This window comes from Pithys albifrons, chromosome 2 (assembly GCF_047495875.1).
Source record: "Pithys albifrons albifrons isolate INPA30051 chromosome 2, PitAlb_v1, whole genome shotgun sequence".
In the NCBI taxonomy this organism is placed as follows: domain Eukaryota; kingdom Metazoa; phylum Chordata; class Aves; order Passeriformes; family Thamnophilidae; genus Pithys; species Pithys albifrons.
In genome coordinates this window covers 29,492,299-29,518,362 of record NC_092459.1, presented here as the reverse complement: position 1 = coordinate 29,518,362, position 26,064 = coordinate 29,492,299, and the positions used below count along the sequence as shown (strand labels likewise).

The window sequence follows — 26,064 nt, the reverse complement described above, 5'->3', positions numbered from 1 at the left end:
GACAAAACCATGTCAAAATCATGTATAATCTTGTAGTTCTACATTTACTTAAAAAGGCATCTAAAATTTTGGTCAAATTCAAAGCACAGTCTCCAGAAACTAATCAGTGAAATCAATCACTATTCACACTATGAGATTCCGACTGAATCCTGACTGAGCATTTGCAAACTATTGTATACACAGCCAATGGCAAAGAAAGCAATGCCTTTTTTATGCCATTCTATATACAACATCAAACTTAATGGATCAAATGTGAAATCTGTTACTGACCTAGCAGTAAAACATGACAGAACTCACAGTGGATACACTGTAACAGATATAAACCCCCAAAAGTTAAAGAAATTAAAAGTGTAAAGTATATATTGATTCTCATTTGATTTTGAAAGTTGCTTTATACCTGAAAAGTTTAAAAAAATTAATACTCTTAAAAATATTTTAGAAAGCCCTCATTGCACCTGAACATTACCACTTTTCAATAGTTGATCATAAATTTATAAATAACAACTTCCATAGATTAGATTACAAAATGTCACATAACTAGAAACAACCTCTGGTCAGAAATGTGTGCCACTAAAACAAAGCAACTTAAAGTCCTTCAGGAAAAGGCTCCACAACAGGAAATATAAGATATCCAACTAAAATACAAGGTGGAGACTTGGGAACCAGACTGTAATTACTCATCTTGAGTTTTCCTGGAACAGCTGTACTAACACCTGAACTCTTACTGAAAAGTACTACAGGATGTTTAACAGCAGCAAGCAGCCAAAACCTGATTTAAAACAGGATTCAGAGACAACACTTCCAAGAATCAAAACTTGGTACACTTGGAAACTGATCTGTAACCACTAGAAGGGAAATGTTATTTACTCACTTAACAACACACTTCAAAGAGAGAAACCTGAGAAAGAAAGGCTGGACAGCTGGCATTTAACTAGAAGTTCAGGTCATGGCATTAGTGTAATAAATCATGCAAGCATCAGTCTGAGTTTGTCACCTGAAGATGTTGCTAAAGCCCTGCATAGATCCATCAGCTGCACTGAGTGCCATGCAGACCCAGAGCTAGCAGTACTAATTCAGGATAGATAAACAATCTATTAAAAATGCCAGACATATTCTAAGTATTTGTCAGCAGTAAATCTAAGTTCTCAATGACCTGTTATCAGCAAGTGATTGGTGAACCTATGCAACATTACATATGACACAATAAAAACCTGTACTTCCCTTTGATAGCAGAACTGCTGCAGAACAGTTAGGAATATCCAGACAATAGTCAGGAACACCCACTAGGAGTGATCCAGTCACTCACTAAGCTTTTACTGAACGCCAGTTAAATCTCCACCACATCACCAACATAGAGACATCAGCACATCTTAAATCTCAGACTGAATCCCATCCCATATGACCTTGTATTTCAGGGCAAAAGCTCATTTGTAACCAAGAGAATCAAGTACAGTTTCCCATTAGAAAAGTTCTTTTCCTTTATTCTGCAAGGTTTCTTGCAGGTTTCATTAATCCAATGATTGATGTGCTATCAGAAAAAATAACAGTCCGTGAGACAGTACACCAGGCAGACCTAATTTAATAGTGTGAATATTGCAATAGTCACTTAATATATTTTGCATACAATAGCCTTATCCACTGTAAGAAGCTGTGCAGGCATATACTACAGAAATATTGCATATTGCTTTGTCATTATATTCAACACTGAACCTGAAAATTAAAGTGGAGCAGGTGGGAACAAAAAAGGGCCTGAGAGTAAATATGACTATATGTGGGGCTTGGGGTTGCTGTTTTATTCCCAAAGGATAAGCACTATAAGAATTGCCATGTTTTTCTGGACCTCAAAGCCTAAAACTTTTTTTTTCTTTTTTTATTATAATATACTCTTGGGTTTTTCCATTAATTTTCAATTTTAAGAATTTAGTGTCAAAAGAAACCATTTAGCCTGACCTCCTTTTATCCCAGGTTTTGTTCCTTTGTATTCAGCTACTCCAGTGATCTGCATTTGGAATGCATATTCCAAAAAGTCAACCATCAAGTGAGACACTCCCATTTTTTCGTTTGTTACAATGACTAAGAGTCTCATCAATGAAAGACATATATATGCCAAACAGAATTTGTCTGGCTTCAATTTCTATTAATTGGTTCATATTATGCCTTTCTCCACCAGATTAAAAAACCTCCTAAAACCTGTAACAGCACTCTCAGACTGCTATCAACAAATCTTTATTCATTTGATACTGTGATATACACTCAACAGAGGGGAATTTTGCAGTCTTCTACGACGGAGCTTTCCTCCCTGGCTCCATATGCAAACTCTGTCATCAGTTTATATTAGAAACACCTTGGGTGAGTGTCAATTGCATAAAACTCAACCCATTCTTCTTTGACAAACTGTACATAAACCATCATTTTTCATTAAGACTTTGCACAGTGAAAAGGTTCTTCAAAAATCTGTTACATCAGTAAATCTACCTTCTTAACCAATTCTGTACTAGCCTTAAAGAATGCAATTTTTTATCAGTGGAATCCCAAATCACCTTTGTCATTGTTTTTCTCATACCAGGTAAGTCAATATTCCCACATTACCTCACTTACTCTTTGTCGTTAAGAGCATTCATCCTCTGATGGTCTTTTCAAAACTCCCCATACTGAGACTCGCTTAACTACTCAGAACTATCATGTCTATTACAAGTTTTCCTCTCTGCCACACAATTACTGTTTCCTCAAGTTTCTGGGCTCTGCCAAGGCTGGCATTTCTTTTGTTTCTAGGAAACTTTAAAAACTCCTTCATATTTTTATTAACTATCAGATTTTCCTGAGGATCTTTAAATTTTCTAAAAATATGCAAGAGTTGAGAGTTTCATTTATACTGCTAGCTATCTGCTAGTTCCTGTTTTTTCCCCACTTATTAAATGCAGTGTTTCTTAAGTATTAACCATTTCCTCTGTCAATAAAAAAAGGAATTCTGCTTCTGTTCTGCCCAAGATTATCTTTTCCCAAAAGACCACTTTAATATATGTACTTTGCACCTTGAATTGTCTCCTGAAACAATGGTGAACAGCGAAAGATATCGTAGAGTGATAGGCATTATCATATTCTTCATGTTGCTGAAGCATGTAGAGTTCTATTATGAACCCCAAACACTCTTATGTTAAAATCCTAAGATTTAAAAATTTAATAGTAAGGGAAATGAAATGAAAATATGATCCAGACAACCTAGGTTAGGTTGTAACACAATAGATCTAACATGAAGGCAAGTGTCCAGTTTTTGGCAGCCAGGTGAATACCCAGTGAACTGCATCAGCTAGGGTGGCCAGCAGTGACACTCTGTCTTGACCTGACACCTTAGGGCTTTCTAGTTTTCAGTTCTCAGTGGAGTGTACTGTGAATTTGTTCAGACATTTTTTTGATTCCATCTGAATTTTCAGTATTCACATTACCTGCCAGTGCTGTGCTCTGAAGTTCAGTTATGCTGGTTTAGTTATTTTGAAATCATTCTTTAACCTCCTTTGCCTGATGCCCTTTAGCTATGTGTTGAAAGAGACAGTGAACAAAATGTTCCTTTGTTACTCATGACTTGAGAGATGTTCCCACCCTGACATACGTCTTCCAGGACCATTAACCTTCTGCCTAAAATTTACAATACTACCATCAACTACAGTCTAGTAAGATTTCACATTACTTGTCATTTCTCACAGCTGTTTCACTAGTCCAGGTGAATCTATAAGGCATTTTTCTTTCAACTTTACAACTTCATTTTTTTCTTTCTAGTTTGCTTCAGGAGGGAGTGGCACTCATTCAGATCCTGAAAATAGCTGCTGCAGTTCCTTCATAAATGATCTCCTGACTTCAGGATTACTCAAGCCTCTGCAGAAACCCCAAGCAACATTACATAAACACTTTTTTCCTGGCAAGTGAGCTGCTGAAGGAGCCCACAGTTGTCACTAGCCTTTGCTTCTACGTCTGAGCCACTCTTCTCCACTAGCTGAAAAGCACCTATGTAGCTGTGAGTGCAGACGGTTGTCAACCAGATCAGTGAACCAGTCTGGTCTAGGCAAAGGAAAACGCTCAGATGCTTTTCAATTCGACCACTTCCCTGTTGCACTTTAGATCTCAGCCTGACTACAGCTTGTCTCAGCATGACTGAGACGCTCCTGAACAGAAGTCTGGGGATGGGAAGGAGTGGCAGAGTACAGGGACAAGGGCAGGAACCACTGAATATGTTTTTCCCATCACAGACAACAGTAACAACTCCACACCCACATGAGAACGTATTTGAAAAATTCAGTCCTGACACTCAATTGAGCACCACCCTCACATACCTCAGCCTATAGAAACCTATCAAGCATATACTGCTACTGGTAAACACTACTCCCAAGTAATACGTGACCACATGAGTTTTTCTGCTTTCTACCCCACCATCATTACAGAACATTAAGCAGTCCCGTTTGTATTTGTTAAATGTCCCAAGCTACAGGCATTTAAAAGTACGCTGAATAAACCTGACACGCAGTTTTGACTGCTAAACCTCCAGCTATTTTTGCAACATTTTCCATGGTGTATGACGAGCGTACAGCTTAAAGGATTGAACTGAGAGAACTACTACCAACAGCAACATGCAACATAGATCATTCCAGTTTTGTTAAGCAATAGTTGTGCATTACTAGCCATCCTTTCTTTTTTATAGTTATTTTTTCCTCAGTAACTCATCAGTCATTGTGAATTGATGGAAAACCCCTGAATTTCTGTGTATTTGCCTGCAAAATAAATGTAAGGGCGTGTCACTTACAAAAACAAAAAAAACCCACAGTTGTCCATAAGGTCTTTCCTTTCCTTCACATTAACATAAAACCCCCTCACTTTTTTAATAACATTTTTATTTTTAGACTTAAAACACAGACTTTAGGATATATTTGAAGGTTTTTGTATCCTTCCTGATAAAATCATATACTACTGAAAATATTGTGAGGTTTGCATAATATCCTTGAATAGTATCTTCCATACTATTTGTCATAAGGGAAGAATTTGCTCATCTCATGGTTCATGTTAGTAACTAGTTTCAGCAAAGTAAACACAATTTTATTTACATCCAGCAGAAGAAATAAATCTCTCTGTGATTTGGCAGTGTCAATACTCACATTCACTTCCACCTCTATGGACCAGTCTCCAAGTGGAGGGTTCACTGATAATTGAAATTTTTTGGAAACTACACCCAAATCACCCTCCTCCATCAACCACTGCTGAATCAACTTCTTGCGAGGGTCCTAGAAGAAAAGTCAAGTTGCATGTTAAATGTGAGTGGTCCTGCTCACAAGACTGAGGTAGCAATACATATGATCTTTATTTGTCACATAAATTTGGAACATACGACACATTCCAGGATGTAACTATGCTCCTGTGATTACTTACTCGGATATATATATTCAGAGGCACTTTGTAAGGTTTAAGATCAGGATAGACGGTGACAATCCGAAACAGCACATCTTGTCCTGGTTTGTACATAGATTTATCAGTCTGGATGAAAGTGGAGATGCTCTTTGACATATACATCAAGCTGGTACGATTGGAGAAAATGAGCCGGCCATCAGCATGGCCTTCCACCAGCAATTCATAATTCCCAGCAGCACTGGTCAAAGGCAGCTTAAAAGAAAAGAGTGACTCTCAGTTAATTATCAAAAATATTCTTGAAGATATTATTATTTTAAAAACATGGGACATAATGGTCTAGTAAATATCCGAACTTGTCAATTTATGTAAATTCTCAAAAAGGGAAAGGGCATTTTTTCAGTACTTTAAAGTGCTGTTTCAACAATTACCCAAAAAGGTGTTATCAGAAGCATCTTCTCAACATACTTGCATTTAATTTTCAGTAGTAATCAGGTTTTCAACAATGTAAGTATATATGTATTCATATACAATTCATAAACTCACAAACACACACAGTCACTTTTCACAGTCACGTAGAAATTTTGTGCATTTGATACAAGGGGTTGATATTTTTCTGACTTCATCACTTTCTGGTAACAAATTTTTCAGAAATAAAAGATCTGAACAAGGTATGTGTGAGCAAGGCGAGCAGGACACTAAAGACAACCTTGCACTTCTTTTTTTTTTACAATCTGTAGCTTCATGTCCTATGGGGTGGAAAAATCAAATACAGAATATCTCATTAAGTGAGACTGCTTTTCAATAGAAACCTCACTGATTTTGTCTCATTTCAGTATAACGATTCATAATTACACCACATACTGTGACTCACCTAGAAAATAAAATAATTACTCTTCCCAAAATATTAAGAAATAAAGGAAGAGACATTTTATATGGTTAACTTATTCAGGATAGACATTGAAGGCTCCTTCAGTGCTGGCAGAAAACAGACAGATATCACTGGCAAAGAAATTCAGACCACGTAAGATCAGAGTAATCATGCACAGGTTTCTCTCTCTGTGTCTTTCCAGTGAACAGAGGCATTCTAGAGTTCATAATTCAGATACAGCACTTTATTTCCTGAAGTTAGCTGGAGGAATCCCAGTCACATGCATTGAAACGTTTGAAGCAGAGATGCTGCAGCATATGGGAATTTCACCTTAGCAGAGCCTTCACAGACAACCAATGACCTCAGGGACACTCCAGCTCAGATGCTGGCTTCTGTACCGCCAGAGTGTCTCTTTGAAAAAGGAAAAGGGTTTTAACTGAGCACACAGCTCGTTCCAACAAGCAGCCCTGCTGAAAATCTTAAGAGTCACATGCTTCTGTTTGGAGTTACAAGAGTAAATCTGGAGTAAAACCTCTGAAGTTAAGACAACTAAAGCAGACGGGCTTGCATTTTTCAGCATAACATATGGAATTGAAGCACTCCTCCTGCAGTGTAATGAAAATTACAGCTGTAAACTCACCAGGCACAGCACTTCAAAAGTATCCTACCAAGTCCTATAAAGAAAAGCTGTAACTGTGCACAGCGAGGTAACAGGAATTCATAAACAAGGGTGACAATTGAGGTCAATGGAAATACATTTCCCTCTCTTTGTGTTTACCTATAAAGAGGAATCAGCTATAATTCCATTCCTCTCTGCTGACTTTCTGCTTTTAAAAACAAGCTAGAAAAATATCAGGAAGGGGAAAAACAAACAGGTCCTTTTTACCCATGAGCAGGCACATGATGACACAGGAAGAAGATATTCCCCTTTTAAAATCTGGACTTATATAACTAAATTTTAGGTGCTAAGTTCCACACTGAAACAGATCCTGCATTTTCTTCAGCTTCAGGTTTTTGTACACACGTTGCCAAGAACATATGATTCACATATTTCCACACACTCCAAGTTCCAGGTCAAGTATTCTGCAATATCTTAAATAGGAGGAACAGCTTTAGCTACTGCATCTGTCAAATATTATCTCAAAATTAATGTATTTATGAATATTATTACTTAGTAATGAAGCTATATTCCCTAAAAAGCAGATAGGATTCCTTACAAGATGTCCAGGACACATTATAACCATTCAAAATCAAAATGGGAAAAGAAAAATCAGTTTATTTTGGCTCATAATACAAGTAAATTGTGTCCTTACAGCATTATTTTAAATATCTTGCAAGTATTGTCTTTAACTTCTTTTTTAAAAGTCTGTAAATGCCATTTAGAGACTCGATATATTTTCCTGTAGCTCTTTCCTATGATGAATAATGACAGATAGCATGGGTTGCTCCCTAGATTTTTATATTTTTTATAGTTCAAAAGATCTTTCCTTCCCGCAATATGGTGACAAAATTGCCTGTTATACCTTTCTTAATGTAAAGGTCAGAAACAATGAAATTTACATTGCCATGGCAGTGTATTAGGACAGCTGAGGTGCAATGTAACCCACCTCCTGTTTCACACATCTATGCTAACTGCACTAACACTGCACTTCCAGGTGGCCATTGCTACAACAACAGTAAATACCTCAGCCCCACCAACTCTTTCTCGAAAGTGTTGTTTCTCAACACAAATACAAGCAAGGCAGCTTTTCATACTAAGCAATAGGAACTTCTTGTGAAAATATTTTATCTTAGTCAAAACATCCCCAAATGAATGGTATTACTATCCCAAATTTGGCACTCCTAACACAAAAGAGAAAAAGGCAATCTCACGTATTTCTGACTACACCAGCCACCACCACGAGCATCTCAGACAAGGCAGCTACTGTGCTTTCTGGAAAAGATGAGGCTGAATCCAGAAACTCATTACCCACCTTCTGCTACCAGCAAATCATACTTTGGACAAAACATAAGTAAGTCTACTTCATTTTTTTGGAATGAAAAAAGTAAATATTGCTATTTCAGATAGTGACAAGAGAGGGAGGAATTCACCCCACCCAGTTAAAGGTACTTGAACACTTTAAGATCTGGCCAGTTTATATTAAAGGAACTTGTTCATCTTTTTTTTTCCCCTTTTATTTTCTATGAACAGAATTTTCTATCATGGCTAATGTATAGCTTAGAGAGATGTATTTCAACCTAGCAATGTTCATAATGTTGAGCTACTCATTTTGATTATCCATCTATAAGACATTTCCAGAGTATTTAATCAGACACACAGTTTGAGCTCAGAATTTAAACCCACTGGATTTAGGGATACTCAGACTTATGGATGACTTTGGTAAAACTTTCTTCCTGACTACCTAGTTCTTTAGATTGGGTTTTCAAAATGAACATCCAGGATTATAAATTCAGGATTCATAGAGGACTCACAGTTCAAGATACACTTCGGTTGCTGATTATGTACTTCCACTGAATGTGCATTTCCAAATCCTTACAAAAACTACGTATAAATATATATTTTATTTTAGTAGTTCTCAGTTATTACTTTGCACAATTCTTTCAGCTCCAATTAGCCCTCATGGTGTATCTAAAATACAGACATAGGTATTAGCCAGTCAAAAAAGCCACAAAGCAAATTTCTGTGTTCAAGTTTTATGATAGTTTGTGTTGATGTTGGAAATCAGTTCCCAAATTCTGTAATTACTTCTAACAAGCAGCACAGCATTTGATCTGAAAACTCCTCAGCTTATTGGTCAGTAAATACACTCATGAGAGACTATGAAAATAGCTGAGATCACATGCAAAACGTTATCTCATCAACACCAACTGATTCTAAGTTTCAGAGAGTAACTGAGGAAGAAGGAAGGGAAAGATATACTTACTACTGGAAGAACAAGAGTCCCAAAGGAATCTAAATTAAAAAAAAAAAAGAAGAAATATCACACTGTCAGAAATCTGTAAGATTAATTACCATAAACTTAACCAAAATATCAACATTATCTTAGATGAGCAGTGCTCCTCCCCACTTCCCTGCCCATAATACCCACTGGACAAACAAGTTCCCTTGATGCAGCTCTGGAGCTCAGGCAGGGCACATGGACCATCCAGGCAACATACATGCAAAGCCTGTGACTGGCTGGCCAACCTGCAGACGTTTATCAGCCCACTGATTGCTGCCAAACACTGTCTGGAAATGAAACTAAAAAACAGATAACCTGGAGCAACTGCTGCATTAGTCAATATTGACATACTGTGCTTATATTTAATTGAACATCTCATTCCCCACAGTTATTCCTCCCAAGTCCCCTTAAGGACACAGTTGGCCAACTTTATAGATGATGGGATAAGCTGCTCATCTCCACAGACACATGAAGGAGCACAAAGGAAAGAAAGAAGACATGGAACCTGAGTAACACCCATCCCCACCCCAAGGGAACACTCAGCCCATCACACCCATCACCACAAGCCCAGAGGCACACCAGCAGGGGGAAACCCCAACAACCTGGTCAAAGACCCTATCCCCCAACCATCAAACTATCAGATTCAACTCCCTAACAATTGCCACCATTACAAATCTGCTAAAAGAACCAGTGAGACCAGAATAACCCAGAAAAACTAAAATTCAGTGCTTTGCTTATACAATGTTCTGAGGGTACCAACAGTGCCCCCACTGGGAGCTACCTGAAGAAGGTGGATATAGTTTGGCACTTTGTCCTTGAGAACCATTCCCCTCTCAGGTACGACTGCCCTAAAGACCAAAGCATCCCTCTGGTTCTCCAAAGAAGTTGTTTCTGCAACTCTGTCACATGTAAGAGAAACTCAGGATAATTTCTACCATTTCCTCTGCAGTTTAGTAGGTAACTACTTTCTGTAGTCATTTTTATCACGATTTACAACTTTTCTAGAAGGAATTAAAAAAAAAGAAAGTACTTTAAATGACACCATATTGGAGAAGGCAAAATGGCAAAAAACTGCCTTAATCCTGGCTATTCCCTCTAACAGTGACCTCCTACCTGGTGGTGTCACTGGTACAAAACAAGGCCAGCAGCGTGGCAGCATGTCTGTGCTGAGCTGCTACCTCTATTGCAACCTAAAGCTGCTTCTTCAACAGGCACTGGCTCAGCCTCCTCTTCCCCAGATACATCCATCTCACCCCTTTTCCCCTTACGTGGCTGATGGAAGATGTCTGATACCTTTTGCAGAGCTGCAAAAATATGAACTCCAGTCTACAGCAAATTACCCTTCTCTCTTTGGGTGAGCACTGATGTCCATGTTCTCCAGTTGAATTTTTCCTTTATATTCACATACACTGAAACACTTTTATGATCCATTCAATCCTCTATTCTACCTGAGTTACATTAACCATTGATTCTGCAACCCAAATAATGGCTAAAATTTTCAAAACCCATAGAATTTACCACCCTTAAGCAATGGAGCACCCACAGTTACCCTCATTGCATTACACCACCATGGGAATAAGAAACCAATACATCAATATATTTGGGTTAATACTACTTGTTGTTTTAACTATTTTAGATAATGTGGCCTCAAATATTTTCAGAATCCAACTAAATGTGCTATTAAGCTCCTGGATATAATTACATTGTGAAGCCATTAGTGTCTCAGCTTTTATATATCTTAAAATAGAAATGAACAGAATAGAACAGAACATTGCAGTTGAAAGGGACCTTCAGTGATCATTCAATCCAACTGCCTGATCACTTCAGGCTCACTGAAAGCATGTTATTAAGGGCATTGTCCAAAAGCCTTAAACACTGCCAGGTTTCAGACATCAACCACAACTCTAGGAAGCTTTTTCCAGTGTCTGACCACCCTCTCAGTACAGAAGTATCTCCTAATGTCCAGTCTGAACCTCCCCTGGTGCAGCTTTCAACCACTGTTACCTCTCCTGTCACTGTACAGCAGGCAGAAGAGATCACACCTCCCTTTTCACTCCCCCTCCTCAGGAAGCTGTAGAGAGCCATGAGGTTGCCACTCAGCCAAACTAGACAAAACCAAAGTCGGTAGCTGCTCCTCACAGAACATGCATTCCAGCCCTGTCACCAGCTTTGCTGCCCTCCTCTGAAGGCATTCAAGGATCTCTACATTCTTCTTAAACTATGGGGCCCATAACTGTACACAGTACTCAAGGTGAGGTGGCATCCCCTGAATGCAGTGGGATAATCACTTCTCTGTATTGGCTGGTAATGCTGTTCTGGTAATGCTGGTAATGCTGTGCTTGATGCACCCCTCAAGGTTGGGGATTTCTCTTTTGGCTGCCGAGGCACACTGCTGACTCACATTGACTCATATTTTCTTCTACTGATTCCATTCAGTTAGATCTTTTTTAAATCTCCTAAAAAGCAATGGGTTTATACCTGTCTTTTGGTCAACTGTTTCATGGAGTAAGCAAAAAAAAAAAAAAAAAATTATAAAAAAATTAACTCATTTACTTATGTCCTTCTTGATCCTGGATATAAAAAAAGCATCCCAAGATGAAGTAATCATTTAACCTCTGAACTTCAATAAAATGTTAACTTTAAAAGTCAGTTAATTCTTTCCTTTGACAGTGATAAACAGAAGAAATTCACAATGAACTGAACACAGGTTGTCCTGGCTGCTTCCAGAGCACTAAAGGAAAAATGCCATTCAGCATGTACTACTCAAATTATAACCTGGGTTAAACCAAGTGACTCACATCCCACAAACGAGGTTTGTGGGTAGCACACTCAAGTACTTCATTTTGGTATTCAAAAGCTCAGCAGGGATGGGCAGTACTGGGCCCCAAGGAACACAGTTCTTTCCACAATATGTTTATGCTGCTGTTAAAGCTACCTTTTTTTCCCCACCTTCCTCTGCCCTCTTCACTTACGAAGGAACCCATGCAATCATTGACTCTGAGCAACCTCACTGGCCTTCGAGGTTTTCCAGACAGAGCCTCTGGCAAAATACACACTTTTCTCAGTAGCCAGTGGAGAGGGAAACCTGCCCCATTGCACAGTGGCAGGGAGCCCCACACTTAGCCAAGCTTGCTTGGCACACAGGACTACGGGACAACCATCAGCTACTGGAGAGGAATTACAAAGTCCTGCAGAATATCTGATCCACAGGCAATGTAAACTCCTCTGGAATCACTAATGTATTTATTCCCAATATCTACACAAACAGTCCATGCCCAAACAATCGCACTAAGAGAGACATCACTTTAGCTGAAGGAAAGTTATGTCTTCCTAGCTCAGGAGAGAGGGAGCTACTGTTAACTAGGAAGAATTCTTTTTAGAGGTTTATATTTCACTGTAAAAGGAGTAAGATGAAGGATAACAAGCAACAAGCGAGATGGTACAAAGTTACCTCCTGCAATTTCTCTCAGTTGTACACTAAAAGCCTTCTCTAGTTTCTGTCTGTGAAATAATGCTGCGCTAAAGCTGGGGTTTGTAGAACCACAACCCATAACACTGTGTTACCGAAGAAAAAAACATAACCTTTGTCATTGCTCATAATTTGTCACTAACAAGGAACAGAAAGCATTTACCACGTGTTTGAATGGACATTCACATGATTAAGTACTACTGCACTACCTTTAGCGTAACCCACACAGCTAATTATAGCAATGGCTACAGCAGTGACTTCAGTACACCAGGAGACAGCAAGCACAAACCTGATATTCATACCATAGCCCACACCACAGCATTTCTATTTCCATCTTCACCCACACCAATGCAAACACAGCAGTATCCATGCACTGCAAGGGCAGAGCAAGAAGGGGACTGCTGCACATTGTCCTGTGCAGCATCCACCAGCTTGCAAAGCAACCTTGTAAGTAACAGGGCAGGTACTTCACAGCTTTTCTCATCAGGGCAGTGTTTGCTTGCCTCCACCTGTTTGGAGAACAACTAGAATGCAAAAGACAGAAATCTGAAGGCAAGGTTTCTTTTGCGTTCCCAGGCCTGGGAGACCTAACAACAGGTCTGAGCCAAATCCAGACATGATGCAGGTGGGGAAAGAGTTGGAAAGGAGGAAGATGTATATTACAGTTACTTTTCCTTTGTGGAACTCAGAAAGCATTTACCTTCTGAAGCAGCGGTAGGGAGTTCCAGCTTTCTTGGCTGCTGTGATAAAGCCCTGAGCACTGTCTAATTCCCAGCCAGCGGAAATCATAAAAGAGGCTCTGGGGCATGAGGTAATCTTCCAAATCATGCCGCTACGTAATTATTGTGTTAGGAACTGAGCAGCCTGGGCAGATCTGAAATTCTTTAGCATTGCAGTGAATTTCCCTGTCATGCAAGATTTTCCCATGTTCTCAGAGACTACTAAGCTGTAGTCAATTCCCTGGAGCTCTGCTCAGCTGCCTAAGGATAGCTTCAGATGTCCTCAGGCAAGAGCCATAGGCAAAATGTTTTCTTTATACCAATGCTGAATTGCAAAAATTCCTTAAATTTTTCTGTTCACTTGATAAATTAAAGTTATATTTAATCATAGAGCAATTTCAGGTTTATAAGGAATTAACCAAGGTCCAACAGCTAGAACATGGCACTTCTCTGCTGGAAGCTCTGCTTTAAGCAGCCAGACACTTTTACCCACATACACGTCACATGATTTATGCACAGGATCAGTCAAATCTACTGCCCTCAGAAAAAGCAACAGTTGTCACCCTCCTTCAACACATCCCTGCATGGAATCCATTCTGTTACAAAATACAGCTCCCAGTGATTACAGGTAACTAACTCCAGGCAGAAGAAGTGAGTTCAGAAAGGAGCCCAGAACAGTTAAACCACCTACACCAAGCACTGCAGACCACAAAATGCTTCCTCCTGACTCATCCCACCTGCTCTCCACAGCAGCAGAGTAAACTCATCACAACTGCAATGAGCCACTGAGGGCAAAGACCAGACAAGGGCACAGGTCCCTACTACCACAATGTATTAGTTCAAGAAAACTTCCAGCTGGAAGCCATGACCTAGCTGCAGGGAGAGGCAGGAAACTCAGTGGACTGTTGCAGACTAATCTTGAAGAAAGTTAAAAAACAAACAACCAAAAAATCCCAGCAGAAGTCACATGAGCCTTCAAGAAAAAATATCCTTCCTCATCACTTGCAAAACCATTTCTTTCACAGAATTCCTGAAGCTTGTACTGTATTCATTCAATAAATAATGCATTGAGAAAATACATGGCAATACAGTGGAAACAAATACTACACTGTCCTGCCTTCTTTTCCTGAGAATCCTTGGCATTCAGGATTATCCAGCAGAGGAGGAATCAAAGACAGTGTGGTAGTGACCAGTACAGATCTCAGGGGGAAATTGTTATCTTTTCATGTACCTTTCCACCCTGCCATTTGTCAGTGGTCTAATAGTATTGTTATCAATAAAGCAAATAGAAAAAGTTCTACAGAATGATACACATGCATGTTTTTTAAACTTATGGAGAACTGCATGAAGAATGGCGTCTTAAGTTCTTCCCCTTCAACGGGCCTGACTTAAGCCCAGAAACTTACGCTACCCTTTCTTGAGCTGACACCACTAGGAATAGACGTAAATGTTTCAGCTTCCACTCCCAAAAAAGGACAGAGGTTCCAGAAAAATGACTGTATGGCTTGGCACAGTGAACTAGAGCTTGTGCCAATATGTATCAGTACAGCAGCACTTTAGTCTCTACTTTACACAAAGTTAGGACTGACTATATTCTAGCTCATGATGCAGGCATTGCTACAAATAGACTTTCTCACTTAAACTCTTCTACTTATGTCCTCATTCCTTCTTAGTCTTGTGCAAGAACAGAAAAAATACAACTGGATTCACTTCAAATTGATTTACTGAAATGATGCCACATCTTTCTTCTGGCAGTTGTGTTCAGATATCCATGATTAGGGAATGTTTATAGAAAAGCATTTTCTTTGCAGTGGTAAATGGAGTTTTTTCTACTGCTATTTCAAAAACCTCACATCAGATAAATAAAAAATAATGTTCCTCAATGCTCTTCCAGATTTTTATTCCTGTCCAAAATATATACTACTTTTGTGTTTAAAAAAGAAGAAAAAAAAAAAAAGAGGAAGCATAAATACTAAGGTCTAAATGACTAGGGACTGAAAAATACTTTTTCTTCAGTTAAGAAGACCTGCAAATCTGTTGAGTTGACAGTTTTGTTTAAATGTGTTATACTCCTCATCTATCATCCTAAAGCTTGCGCCCAAATTAGCACTGGTTAGTTACACAAATAGCCAAAAAAACCATAGTGAGTGCCACTGCTGTTAAGTTATGGCTAAATTTGGCCCGGATGATAGAAGGAGGGGCAATACAGCCCTCAAACACATGCAACAGGGATTGCCAGGGGATGTCAGCATATGGGCTGCCATCCAGAGCCAAATGAGGCCAATAAGCCTGTAGGAAAGGGGTATACACTTGCTCCAAAAAGCCTCCTAAACTTTTCCTGTCTGTCAGAACTACACACACTTCCGTCTACAGCCACTCACTACTGTACTCTATTTCCACTGCCCCTTATCCTTTTCATTCCTTGTTACAAGTCAGGAGGCTAAAAGCACTCAGAAATTATAAAAGGAGAGAGAGCCAGAGTCAGGGGAGCAGTGCTGCCTATGGAGAAAGATATAAAAGGACAAGAGGAATAATCTGAACTGGACCAGAACTTATCACCTGAGAGTCTGGTCAAGAGACAGGGCACCACAGCTCTAGAGGACAGAAGAAAGGTAACATGAACAGACATTTTTGTGATTAAAGCCACGTTTTAGCAAACTCAGCAGTTGCCAGCAAGTTCTATTTCAGTCTGCAATGCAAAGTGTAGGGATGTTTTTCTGCCAACTGAGGAAAAAAAGACCTTCTCTAGCTAAATACAAAGGTTTTCCCCAACCTGCTTTTCTCCACGATCAGAAGAATAGGGGAAATACAACCACAAAAGCACAACCAGAAACACTTATGGCCAGGACAGAAGAGATACACACCAGAAGGTATGAAAAGAAAGGGCACTGTCTTTCCTCTACCCCCTCACCATGGCATTCCCTGTGTCTTTCTACTTCACATGGCAAAGGAGTTGTGGTACCTCCCTGCTTGTCCCTTTTACTAGTTCAGCCATTCTTCTCTCGTCAGCCCTGTCAGGAAACCCTGGAGGAAAACCACCATCTCCCACCCTCTCAGACCAACAGATACTTCTGATACTGGGCACCTCTTCCCTTGCCTTGCCACATCCACGATCCCTTCCCCAAGAACGCACCATGTTTCCTGCAGACTGGCCCTTTTTAGACTCAGAGCATAATTCAGACATTTAATTCTTCACTCAATCTTCTAAAGCAAAACAATCAACTCTATGGATTATACTACTGTTACCACTTTCAGCTGAGTAGTCAGAGACCAGCCAGTTGCCAGAACACAATACTTAGAACACTCTCTGGTTTATCTAAGACACAGAACACTGTGCAGGAAAACAAAACAGCTTCATATTTCTAAAAGTAAATAATATCTAATGAGAGACTTTCTGACATCTATCCAGCTACTACCATTGCAGATGCTTAAATTCAAGGACAGCCTCTTTTCAGCTTCTCCAATCTAAAAACTATCCATGGACTTTTTGTCATGCGTATGACACCACTGCCTTCCATACCAAAACAACTATATTGCCATGAGGTATACATTTGCAGCTGTTAGCAAGGCAAATTTTGAACACTACAGAGAAAACTTTCTTGACATCAGATACAGTCTATGAAACTACAGGCAATTCAGAATAATCTTAGACTTAAGCCTTTTATACAACTAAATGTGAAATACATTTCATTCCCTTGGTGACTATACACAAACACGCAAATTCACAGGCATCTGCACATCCTGCTTTCAAAAGACTACTGGCCCTCATTACTATCCATTCTGATGTCCATGAAAAAAACAAGACAAAGACACTATTAAGGCAACTTAAAGCAGCTGCAGTTTTTACTCCAAGTTTAAACATAGAAAAATCATACTAGGACAAAATGTGGCCAAGCATGCATATGCTAGACATTTAGCAGTATTAACACCATCCGCATCACATCAATCGCTGTAACTGGATCAAAATTCCAAAGTCAAGTTGCCTCTCAAACTTATTCACAGCAAATAAAACATTTGGGACCTATTTCAATTTCTGCTTAGAAGGAATGGAAGAAAGTTTGTTTTCATAATCGGTTTTCTTCCATTTTCTGAAATACATTCAGAATCTGTGATGACAAAGCCACGTAACTTTTCAGAGGCTACCAAGATATTTAAATATATAAAAATCTTACCAGAGACTTCTTTCATCGATTAATAAAGGCAATGTAAACCCCTAACTAGACCAAATAAGCACCTAGACCTCACACCTGCACCTCCAGAAAGCTGGAGAAGTGGTCTCTAATTGTGACCACGTTTTCTACATACATACTTATTTGGACTGCAGTGAATCCAGTTGAACCAGCATCATCTCTTGCCATTTGCTATTCAATCTCTGCTGATAGGATCTCAACTCTGCCTTCACAAACAGGTAGTCATGGATAGTCATGAAAAGAGAAGTCACCTGTGTAGGACTGAAAACTCATAAATTTCCCACACTTGCTGCCACTGCAGGTACTTCTATAAGCCAACACTTCAGCTTGTATCTCCTTCTAATTAGACACCACTAAGGACATCACCCTAGACCCATCTGGAGATGTACTCTTAGCTCCTAGCCTTTTCTCTTTAAAGCAATTTTTTATATTATTAACAGTACATAATAGATGCATAGCACACTTTTCCTGATACTTTACCCCAATTCCTCCCATCTCTCCCCAGATACTTTCCACAATGTAGAAGTGACTCCCAAGGTCAAAACAAAGTGACCCTTTCTTGGGTGCTCTTCCCAGACTATGCACTCTGAGGCTTGAGGCTTGAAAAGCCAAAATTAGTGTCTTTATAGTGGACCAGTCCTTGATGGACTTTTGGCTCATAAATTTATGCAATCACATTTTCCATCCTCAACAACTGGGACATGGAGTTCCACAATTTATTTTCATCTCATGTGAAGGCCCATTTTTTTCTGTCAGGTTTGAACTCGTCTCCTGAGAGATCTCCAATCTCTCCCTCTGCTCTCTCTGGAATTTCTCCAGTTGGTTCACTGCCTCTATGAGGAGTGCCAAAGATCAGGCACAGCATTCCCCAGGATGCCTAATCAGGCTGTGAAGATTACTAGAATACTTTCTCATAGCTTACAGAAAATATTTCTGTGTATACCTTTGAGTTCAATGTTTACCTTATTCTTTAAGCAGTACAGAAGCTTTCACCTTCTGTTACCTGTAAACAATCACTCACTCTACACACACTCCCCTTTTTCTGCAGGACTGCTGCACCACTTTGTTCCCCATCCATTAAACGCACACTCTTTTGTTCTCCAACAAAATCAGACTCATGGATGAATCACACTTAAGGTTTTCCCTTAATCATTTCTGGTATTGCCAAAATGAGTTCCAAATTAATCCTCTCTCCCAGCAACCTTACCACTCCTTCACTAATCTAATAAATATTCTCCCTTTTTCATTCATGTCAGTCAGACTGAACAATGGTTGCACAGCAACACACCTGCAGTTTGAGAGTGAGATACACCTAGACCTACTTGATGAATATTATTTGCCATCCAGCCACAGACATATTAAATAAGAATTTTATGCTGTCTCTGCTTCCCCAGCTGGCTTGTCAGAGTGTTGTGCCAGACTATCAAATGCCTTAGTAACATCAATATATAACAATACCTGCTTTTTCTCCATCTGCAACCCCTGCCAGCCCATGGTTGAACACATTTTATTTGCGGGTTCTCAATATTCCAGAACCTCTCTCCACTCCTGGCTTCAAAACTTCACTAGCAGGTTTAAAATTATTTCAGTCAATTCCCTAAATATTCTACAGACAAACTTACCATGTCTAAACATCTATTTTACCAAAGCACTCTTCCAACTGTTCCTCCCCTTTTGTTGTCTTAATTCTTAACCCCTTTCCATGACAGTGAGTTGGTCCTCTTAGTGAGGACTGAACACTTCCTGCCTCTCAGCATCATTAACCAATGCCCTTCTCATCCAAGTGATTAGGAAGCCACATCCTTTGCTAGCCCTCTTGTTACCAATGATATTTAAAAACTCTGCCTTATTCTTCACATTCTTTCCTACTGATGGTTTGGCCTTACCAGTTTTGTCCTTTCTTACCCATGCTACTTCTTTAAGCTCAGCCTTTGTAATCCGACCTCATTTTCAGTTTATACATAGTTTTCCTTTTTTCTGTTGTTTTTTGATGAGTGAGATCCTGTTTAGATACTTTATTTCTTACCTTTCCGCTCTGTTAGGGTAATGTGTTCTTATCCTTTTAGTACGTATCCCTCAAGAGCTTTCTCCCTTTGTTTCCCTTCTTATTTCTCACAATATCTTACCTCCCAATTCCTGTTATTTATTGGCATCACCTTTTTTTCCCCTAATTCACAGCTTTTACTTTGTTTTTCTCTCTTTTCCTAAAAGCTGTAAAGCCCTTCCAGTTCACAGCAGCTAAAGGGAACCCCACACTGGAATGTGTAACATTCCCTCTTCTGTAAGAGTTGCCCCACCATCGGCATTTCTACTGTATTCCACTCTTCTGAAGGTACCGTGAAACAGCCTGTAGCACTCGATCTGCCACGATCTTGGCTCACTACCAGTGAAGAACACAGTACCAGAGAGATCTCATGTATGAACACATGAGCCTTGAGTCACAGGACTCTTCCCCTCCAACAGCATGCAAGCAATAAAATAAAGTACTGAATGGGATCACTACTCCCATTTCTCTGCTAACACCTTAATGGGCCTGTTAGCAGGGCAGATTCAACAACAGGCACAAAAAACTTTTTTTTTCTTTTATGTACTCCAGAAATATGAAAGCCCGTAAAAGACTCCCTTCTTATTAGCTCCCTCACCTCTGGATCCAGCCCCAATACCTCCTGCCCAAAATCTTTTCCTTCATTCTGATTTTGCATAGGTTATCTGCATATGCTGACCATTTGACAAGTTATTTTTCATGAGGCACAGCTATACATATTGTTGGACGTAGAGGTTATGGATGCAAAATCACATAACTCCTGCTCTCTCGCTGCTTGGCTTTTCAGGTACTGATACAGAATTAGGCACACAGAAGATGTCTCACTAAACTGCCAGCAAAACCCCACAGATTTTCAGCATAGACAACATAGTCACCAATAATGTAGTAATTTTATTCTGACATAAGCTACAGAGATAACTCAAGGTTAACAACATGGACTGGCATTCTTAGGCCACTCACTCCCATTTAGAAGTTACTTTACAACTCACCGTTACTGGTGGGTTTCACTGTTTCACATACTAATGTGGTTATTACTAAATACATAAGATATGCCTTCTGGTAAACACAGATTTTCCATTGTCTGTATGGAGGATCACTGCATGTCTGAGCTTGACAAATGTTCTCACAGATTCATGTTTCATAAATCCTAGTAAAGTATTTACCACACTGTAGCTCAGTAATCTCTGTTAACAAGTAAGTTTCATCCTCTCTAGAAATATACAGAAAACCAGTGCAAATTAGTTAAAATGTACAAGTAATTTACAAACTATGCATGCTACTGTAAACCAGAGTCTTCAGTAAGTTTACAAAGTAGTTCTCACTCACTGTGCCTTAAATACATTATGTTGTACCATACATAGCAGAAGTTCTAACTAAATCTTATCCTTTAGAATTAAAAAGTCACACTGTCAGGTGAATGATGACACCTCATTACACATGAAAGCTTTTCTTAAAATTTTTTTCAACTTATATGCTACTTACTCTTTCCAATTCATTCAAGCAGCAACATAGAAAACGTTTTTCAGAACCTCTCACAATTAAGGTATAAGGTTTCTCATATATGACCATACATAGCAATGTCTGGGTAGCAAATCCCATAAGACAACAACTCATCACAATTCAAACTACATAATTATTGATCAATGACTGGATAAATATGCATGGCAAGTGCCACCCTTCACTGTAATCACTAAAAATCAAGCTATTCATGCAGGAAATTTAACTTGCCCATCTGTTATTCCCATCATTTTTTTTGCTGTTGACCCAGAAAACCCAAGAGCTCCAATTCCACACCAGCCATTGTTATGTTCTGCAGTCATTTTCAATCAGGGTGAGGATCTTTCTGATACTGCAACTCTACAGAATGTGTGTCAAGGTTTGGTACAGTGCACAGAAACGGTTTCAGTGCTTTGGTTTTTTCTGGAGTCCACTGTACGCAATGGATATCTATTCTCTCCTAGTGACGCATTGACCTTTTTTTTCTTGGCTTGCTTGCATAAAACTTACATGTCGCAGCAACCTCCTGCTTGCAAACATTCAGTTGGTCTTTTTTCACTACATTTAATGTAATCAGCTTCTGTAGCAAAACATTGGTTTTAAACAAGCTCCCTTGCTATACACTTTGAGCCAAGCTCAAAATATCAGCACTTCTTTAAATGCATGTGCATGCACAATTTCTCCCTCACTCCAAATAATACTAACCACTTATTAATAAATACATTTATTTACCTTTCGTTATATAAAAAGAACAATAATAATGCGAACCAACCTCCCCTGCTAATGCCTTTCTGTAATGGGCAATTTCCCAAGAATCACTCAGATACCAAAATTCCCCTTCCAGTAACATTAAAACAGTGAATGTTTTGTCAACCATCAGAGGGCAACCGATCTATTTCTTACATACAGGAAGGGTTATATTATAGAAAGAAAAAAAACTGTACCTCTAATTCAACAAGATCATTTTATCGAGCTAATTAAGAAACTCAGACTAGTATATGTATCATACTAAGCTGCTACTAGAAAACCAGGCTGATCCTTTAACTTCAGGCAATTGCAGAAGCACTTTGCCAGGCTGGTATGTAATAGCTGTAACACTTGGTACTTGGCTGAACTTTGCCTACAAGACTAAACATCCCTAATAAAAACTGTGTCCTCAGCCTGTTCTCTGCCTTCAGCATCCAGTTACCAACTCTGCACCCATCTCAGTTCCATCAGCACAAATGTTTGCACACTGAACCAAGGGACCTGGCTGCCTGAAAAAACATTCTAACAAAATAAAAACTTTTTCAGTCAGATCAGTTTCTCAGAGCAGTTAATCCCCCTGCTTTTGCTGTCACCATGCAAGGAAAAATACAGAGCATAATTCAACCAGTTTAGGCAACAGTGCCACTGAATTTCCAGTCTAATCAAGGTAGATGGTCAGTGTCAAGACAAAGCAACATTTTCTGGGCATTAATATATGCAGCAATGATGTAATTTAAAGATTTTGTGTGCCTGGAGATATGCTTGGATTTTTTCCTTTAACTGCACCAGCTGGCCTAATAAAACCTCCTCCAGTCTTTCTTCAGTGAAATACTCAGCCATAGCAATACCACTTCGTATTATATCTTAAGATTATTTTGTTCTTAAATGAAGAATTTAAAGCCTTAGGATCTTACTCTGACAAACTGCTTTTGCTTTTCTCTGATAACTTGCTTTCCCTCTGAGTCAGAACTAGTCCCTCCTACAGCACTTTCCAATACACACCTTCAACATTACATCCTCTTACAGTGCAGCTCCCTTGCTCCGGCCCTTAAGAGTTTTGCTTACGTATTTGTTCATAGAGAACAAATGACTAACAGATTATATAACCTGACTAGAAAAAATTGATGGCCACATACTAAATGTTAAGAATTTTGCAAGAGTAGAAATGCACACAGTACACTCAGCATCTTTTTTTTTTCTGTTCCATTTATAAAGTAAAAAAGCACAGAAAATTCCAAGATACATTTACAAGACAGGAGAAAGATTAAAAGTTAGTAATGCGCTCCAGCATTTCTCCTTTTTTCTAACTGTATCCAGTTTGGCACAATGTCATACCTGTTCCTGATCACCCACCACTCACTCTGACTTCAGCAGCTCCCAGTGCCAAGGATTGTTCTGTATGCTCAGCAGATAAAGACATCCATATATTTTCACAAGCTTGGAATTACCAGTTGCCTGTCTGCCTTTTAATGTTGAAAAGGACAAGAACACACAGGTTGAAACTCATGCAAGGCTCACTGAACTCGATGTTAAAGCAGACCAGAAGCAGGAAATAAAAGCCAGCATAGTTAGAATAGGAATTTCTTTTTCCTTTTAAAAACTTTTGCTTTCAAAAGAAAACAAAACAAAAAAAAATTAGTTGGTTTAGGTTTGTTTTGGTTCTGTATCAAAATATTGTCAGGAAATGTTTGAAGAGGAATCCTGAACTTAAAACAGCAAGCTCATTACCAATAGCACAATACATACATCAAAGTTAATTTCTCCACAGAATAAAAATTTTCATTTTTCCACAGCTGAATCCTACACTATGACTAGTCCCTAGGTTTGGTCTAGAGTTTTGAATATCCAAAATCTAAATCTGGCAGGTAATGTGTTATGGAGACTTAAGAATAGGGACCATAGGCATGACAGACAGTCTATTTCAGTTGCATGCAAATTTTAGTTGCTAGCAAATTTGTCCCCCTAAAGTAATTGCCTTAGGTATACATCACCACAACTATTAGTGTTAGACTAGGGCACTAACACATCAGGTGTATAAAACTGATTTAAATCAGAAATGAACACGGAGATTAATTTTTTCCCGTAGCCATTTCCCACCACTACAGGAAATTTGCCTCAGGTTTATGCTTTTACACTGGAAGACATGACAGCTGACAACAATGAGCAGATAAACAATACCCAAACTGTAAAACTACCAATGTATAGCTCTTGAATTTTTTTCAGAATACTTGAAATAGCAATAGGAGTTTTGATCAGATATGCTTTCCTGCATCACGAGACCATAAGTTTTTTTTATCTGGTCAAAATACACTTCATCACACTCAAAGCCTCAGTCTTCTCTACAGGTTGTGAAGAGTTGTGGGCTTTCCTGAAGGCATTGAAATAAATTGTGATGCTTTTGATTAAGGTATCTACATTAACTATAAAACATTAATAGAAAAATTACATGAGTAATAGAGAAAGTGCTTTATAGTAGGGTAGATTTTTCAGGACCTCATGCTGCCCCCAGACTCTCTACTTTTATCGAATAAAAAGCTAGGGTTTGAATGTCACGTACATTACTTCATACTAAAAGCAGTGGGAAAGCCAGACTATTCATACAAAATAGCTTCTTTCTCATGAGGACAAATCTCAGGCAGGAGATCTCTATGCTTCTGTTCTCAGGTGACCCTTCTGAAAAGGAAGAGTGCCCAGGATATCTCAGCTCTCCAACTATTCAGAACTGCCACCACATCCTCTGCTGCTACCTGGTGGCATAGATTATTTCAGCCTGCTCTAACGTTTACTTATCTTCGATCCCCAACCTGTCTACAGTTCAATTCTCAGTCCTTAAAAACTTCTGTTTCTTCAAATGCACAGAGCTTCCAAGTAATGGTGTCTGACACAGTCATCTTCACTTCCTGTGGTCTTCAGGTCTTCCTTTTCATAGGGCATGAGAAGCAGCTCCAGTCGCAGTATTACCTTCTGTGTTCCACCCTTACCATTCACCCATATGCTTCCACTTTGTCCCTTAACAAGCTATCACAGTAAGCAACTCTTCCTCTACTACTTTTTCAGTGGCCTCACTACATTGACCAGAGTATTTTGTGCCTCCACTCCACAGAAATCCTACATCCATCACACTTTGCAACTATCTGATGATTTTCAGAGTTCACAAATAGTTAGCATACACATGCAACTAGTTGCTATCCAGCTCAGTAGCCCAACCACAGACAGAGCCAGCAGTGTACAAGATCATTTTCCCATAGCGATTCCTACTTGGTAAAATGAAGTTCCTATTTTTAGTATCGTTTAGAAGCATTGATATTTTGGGAGCAACAAACTATTTGTGTGAGAAGGCAAATCTAAATACTTCCAAATCAAGGCTATTCTCTTACCTTTCTCAAAGACTACTTCCCTGCTCAAGATGGTCTCGTTATCTCTGATCACATCTCCCCTTACGGTGACCTGTGCTGGGCTGTCCGGCAGTAGAGCTACCCCAACAGTCAGGTTTGTTCCAGGCCTGATGTTCCAGGGAGCTGCCACAAGGAACGTAGGTCTGGAAAGTCCAAATGGGCAGAGGGAGACAGGGCAGGGAGTGAAATACAATCCCCAAAAAAGTAACAGTGTCCATATAAAGACATAGGACACATGTTGCAAAGCTCTCCCGTTGCTCTCCGCCGCTGAGGCTGGAGGTGATGCTCACGCCCGGGGCGCTCCCGGGTGCGCAGGACGGGGAGCGGGCAGCTCTGCTGCGCCCGCTGTCCGGACCGGCTCCAGCCCGGCGCCGGGAGCCCCGGGAAGCGCCCCGCTGCCCCGCGCCGGGCGGGACGGGAGGTGCGGCGCCCCCGCCCGCCCCCGGCCCCACGTACCCGGCCGCCGCGGAGCTGCAGAGGAGAAGGAGGAGGAGGAGGAAGAAGCGGACATCGCCGCGGCGCCGAGCCATGGCTCTCCGTCCGTGGTGGATCCGCCGCTGTGCGCAGGGCCGGGAGCGGGGCTGGGGCTGTGGCCGGGCGGGAGGCGCCTTGGAGGGCGGGGGAGGGAGGGAAGGGAGAGGCCGGCGCTGCCCCAGCGCCAAGCGCGCTCCGAGGCAGCGGCACCCCCGGGGGCGTTCCCGAGGCCGGGTCGGGGGGGCCGCCCGGCCTCGGGACACATCTCTGTATGCATATTTACCCCTGGGATACAATTCACCTCCCCTCAACCATCGCTCTTCGCATC

At 40.0% G+C, this 26,064-nt stretch overlaps 1 protein-coding gene across 2 annotated transcripts in view; it reads right to left on the bottom strand.

Annotated features, from left to right (window-relative positions):
* CD109 (CD109 molecule) overlaps positions 1-25,835 on the bottom strand; it is a 74,846-nt gene extending 49,011 nt beyond the window's left edge. Inside the window, exons 1-5 of one of the 2 annotated variants that reach the window (XM_071548618.1) lie at positions 25,719-25,835; positions 25,245-25,405; positions 9,184-9,212; positions 5,413-5,643; positions 5,142-5,267 (exon numbers count right to left, since the gene is read on the bottom strand). In XM_071548618.1, coding sequence (XP_071404719.1) covers positions 5,142-5,267; positions 5,413-5,643; positions 9,184-9,212; positions 25,245-25,405; positions 25,719-25,792 — 621 coding nt within the window. In that variant the 5' untranslated portion in view covers positions 25,793-25,835. Of the gene's footprint in view, positions 1-5,141; positions 5,268-5,412; positions 5,644-9,183; positions 9,213-25,244; positions 25,406-25,718 lie in introns of those variants that run through there. The other variant, XM_071548619.1, reaches the window with a different exon arrangement.
* Positions 25,836-26,064: the final 229 nt, after the last annotated feature.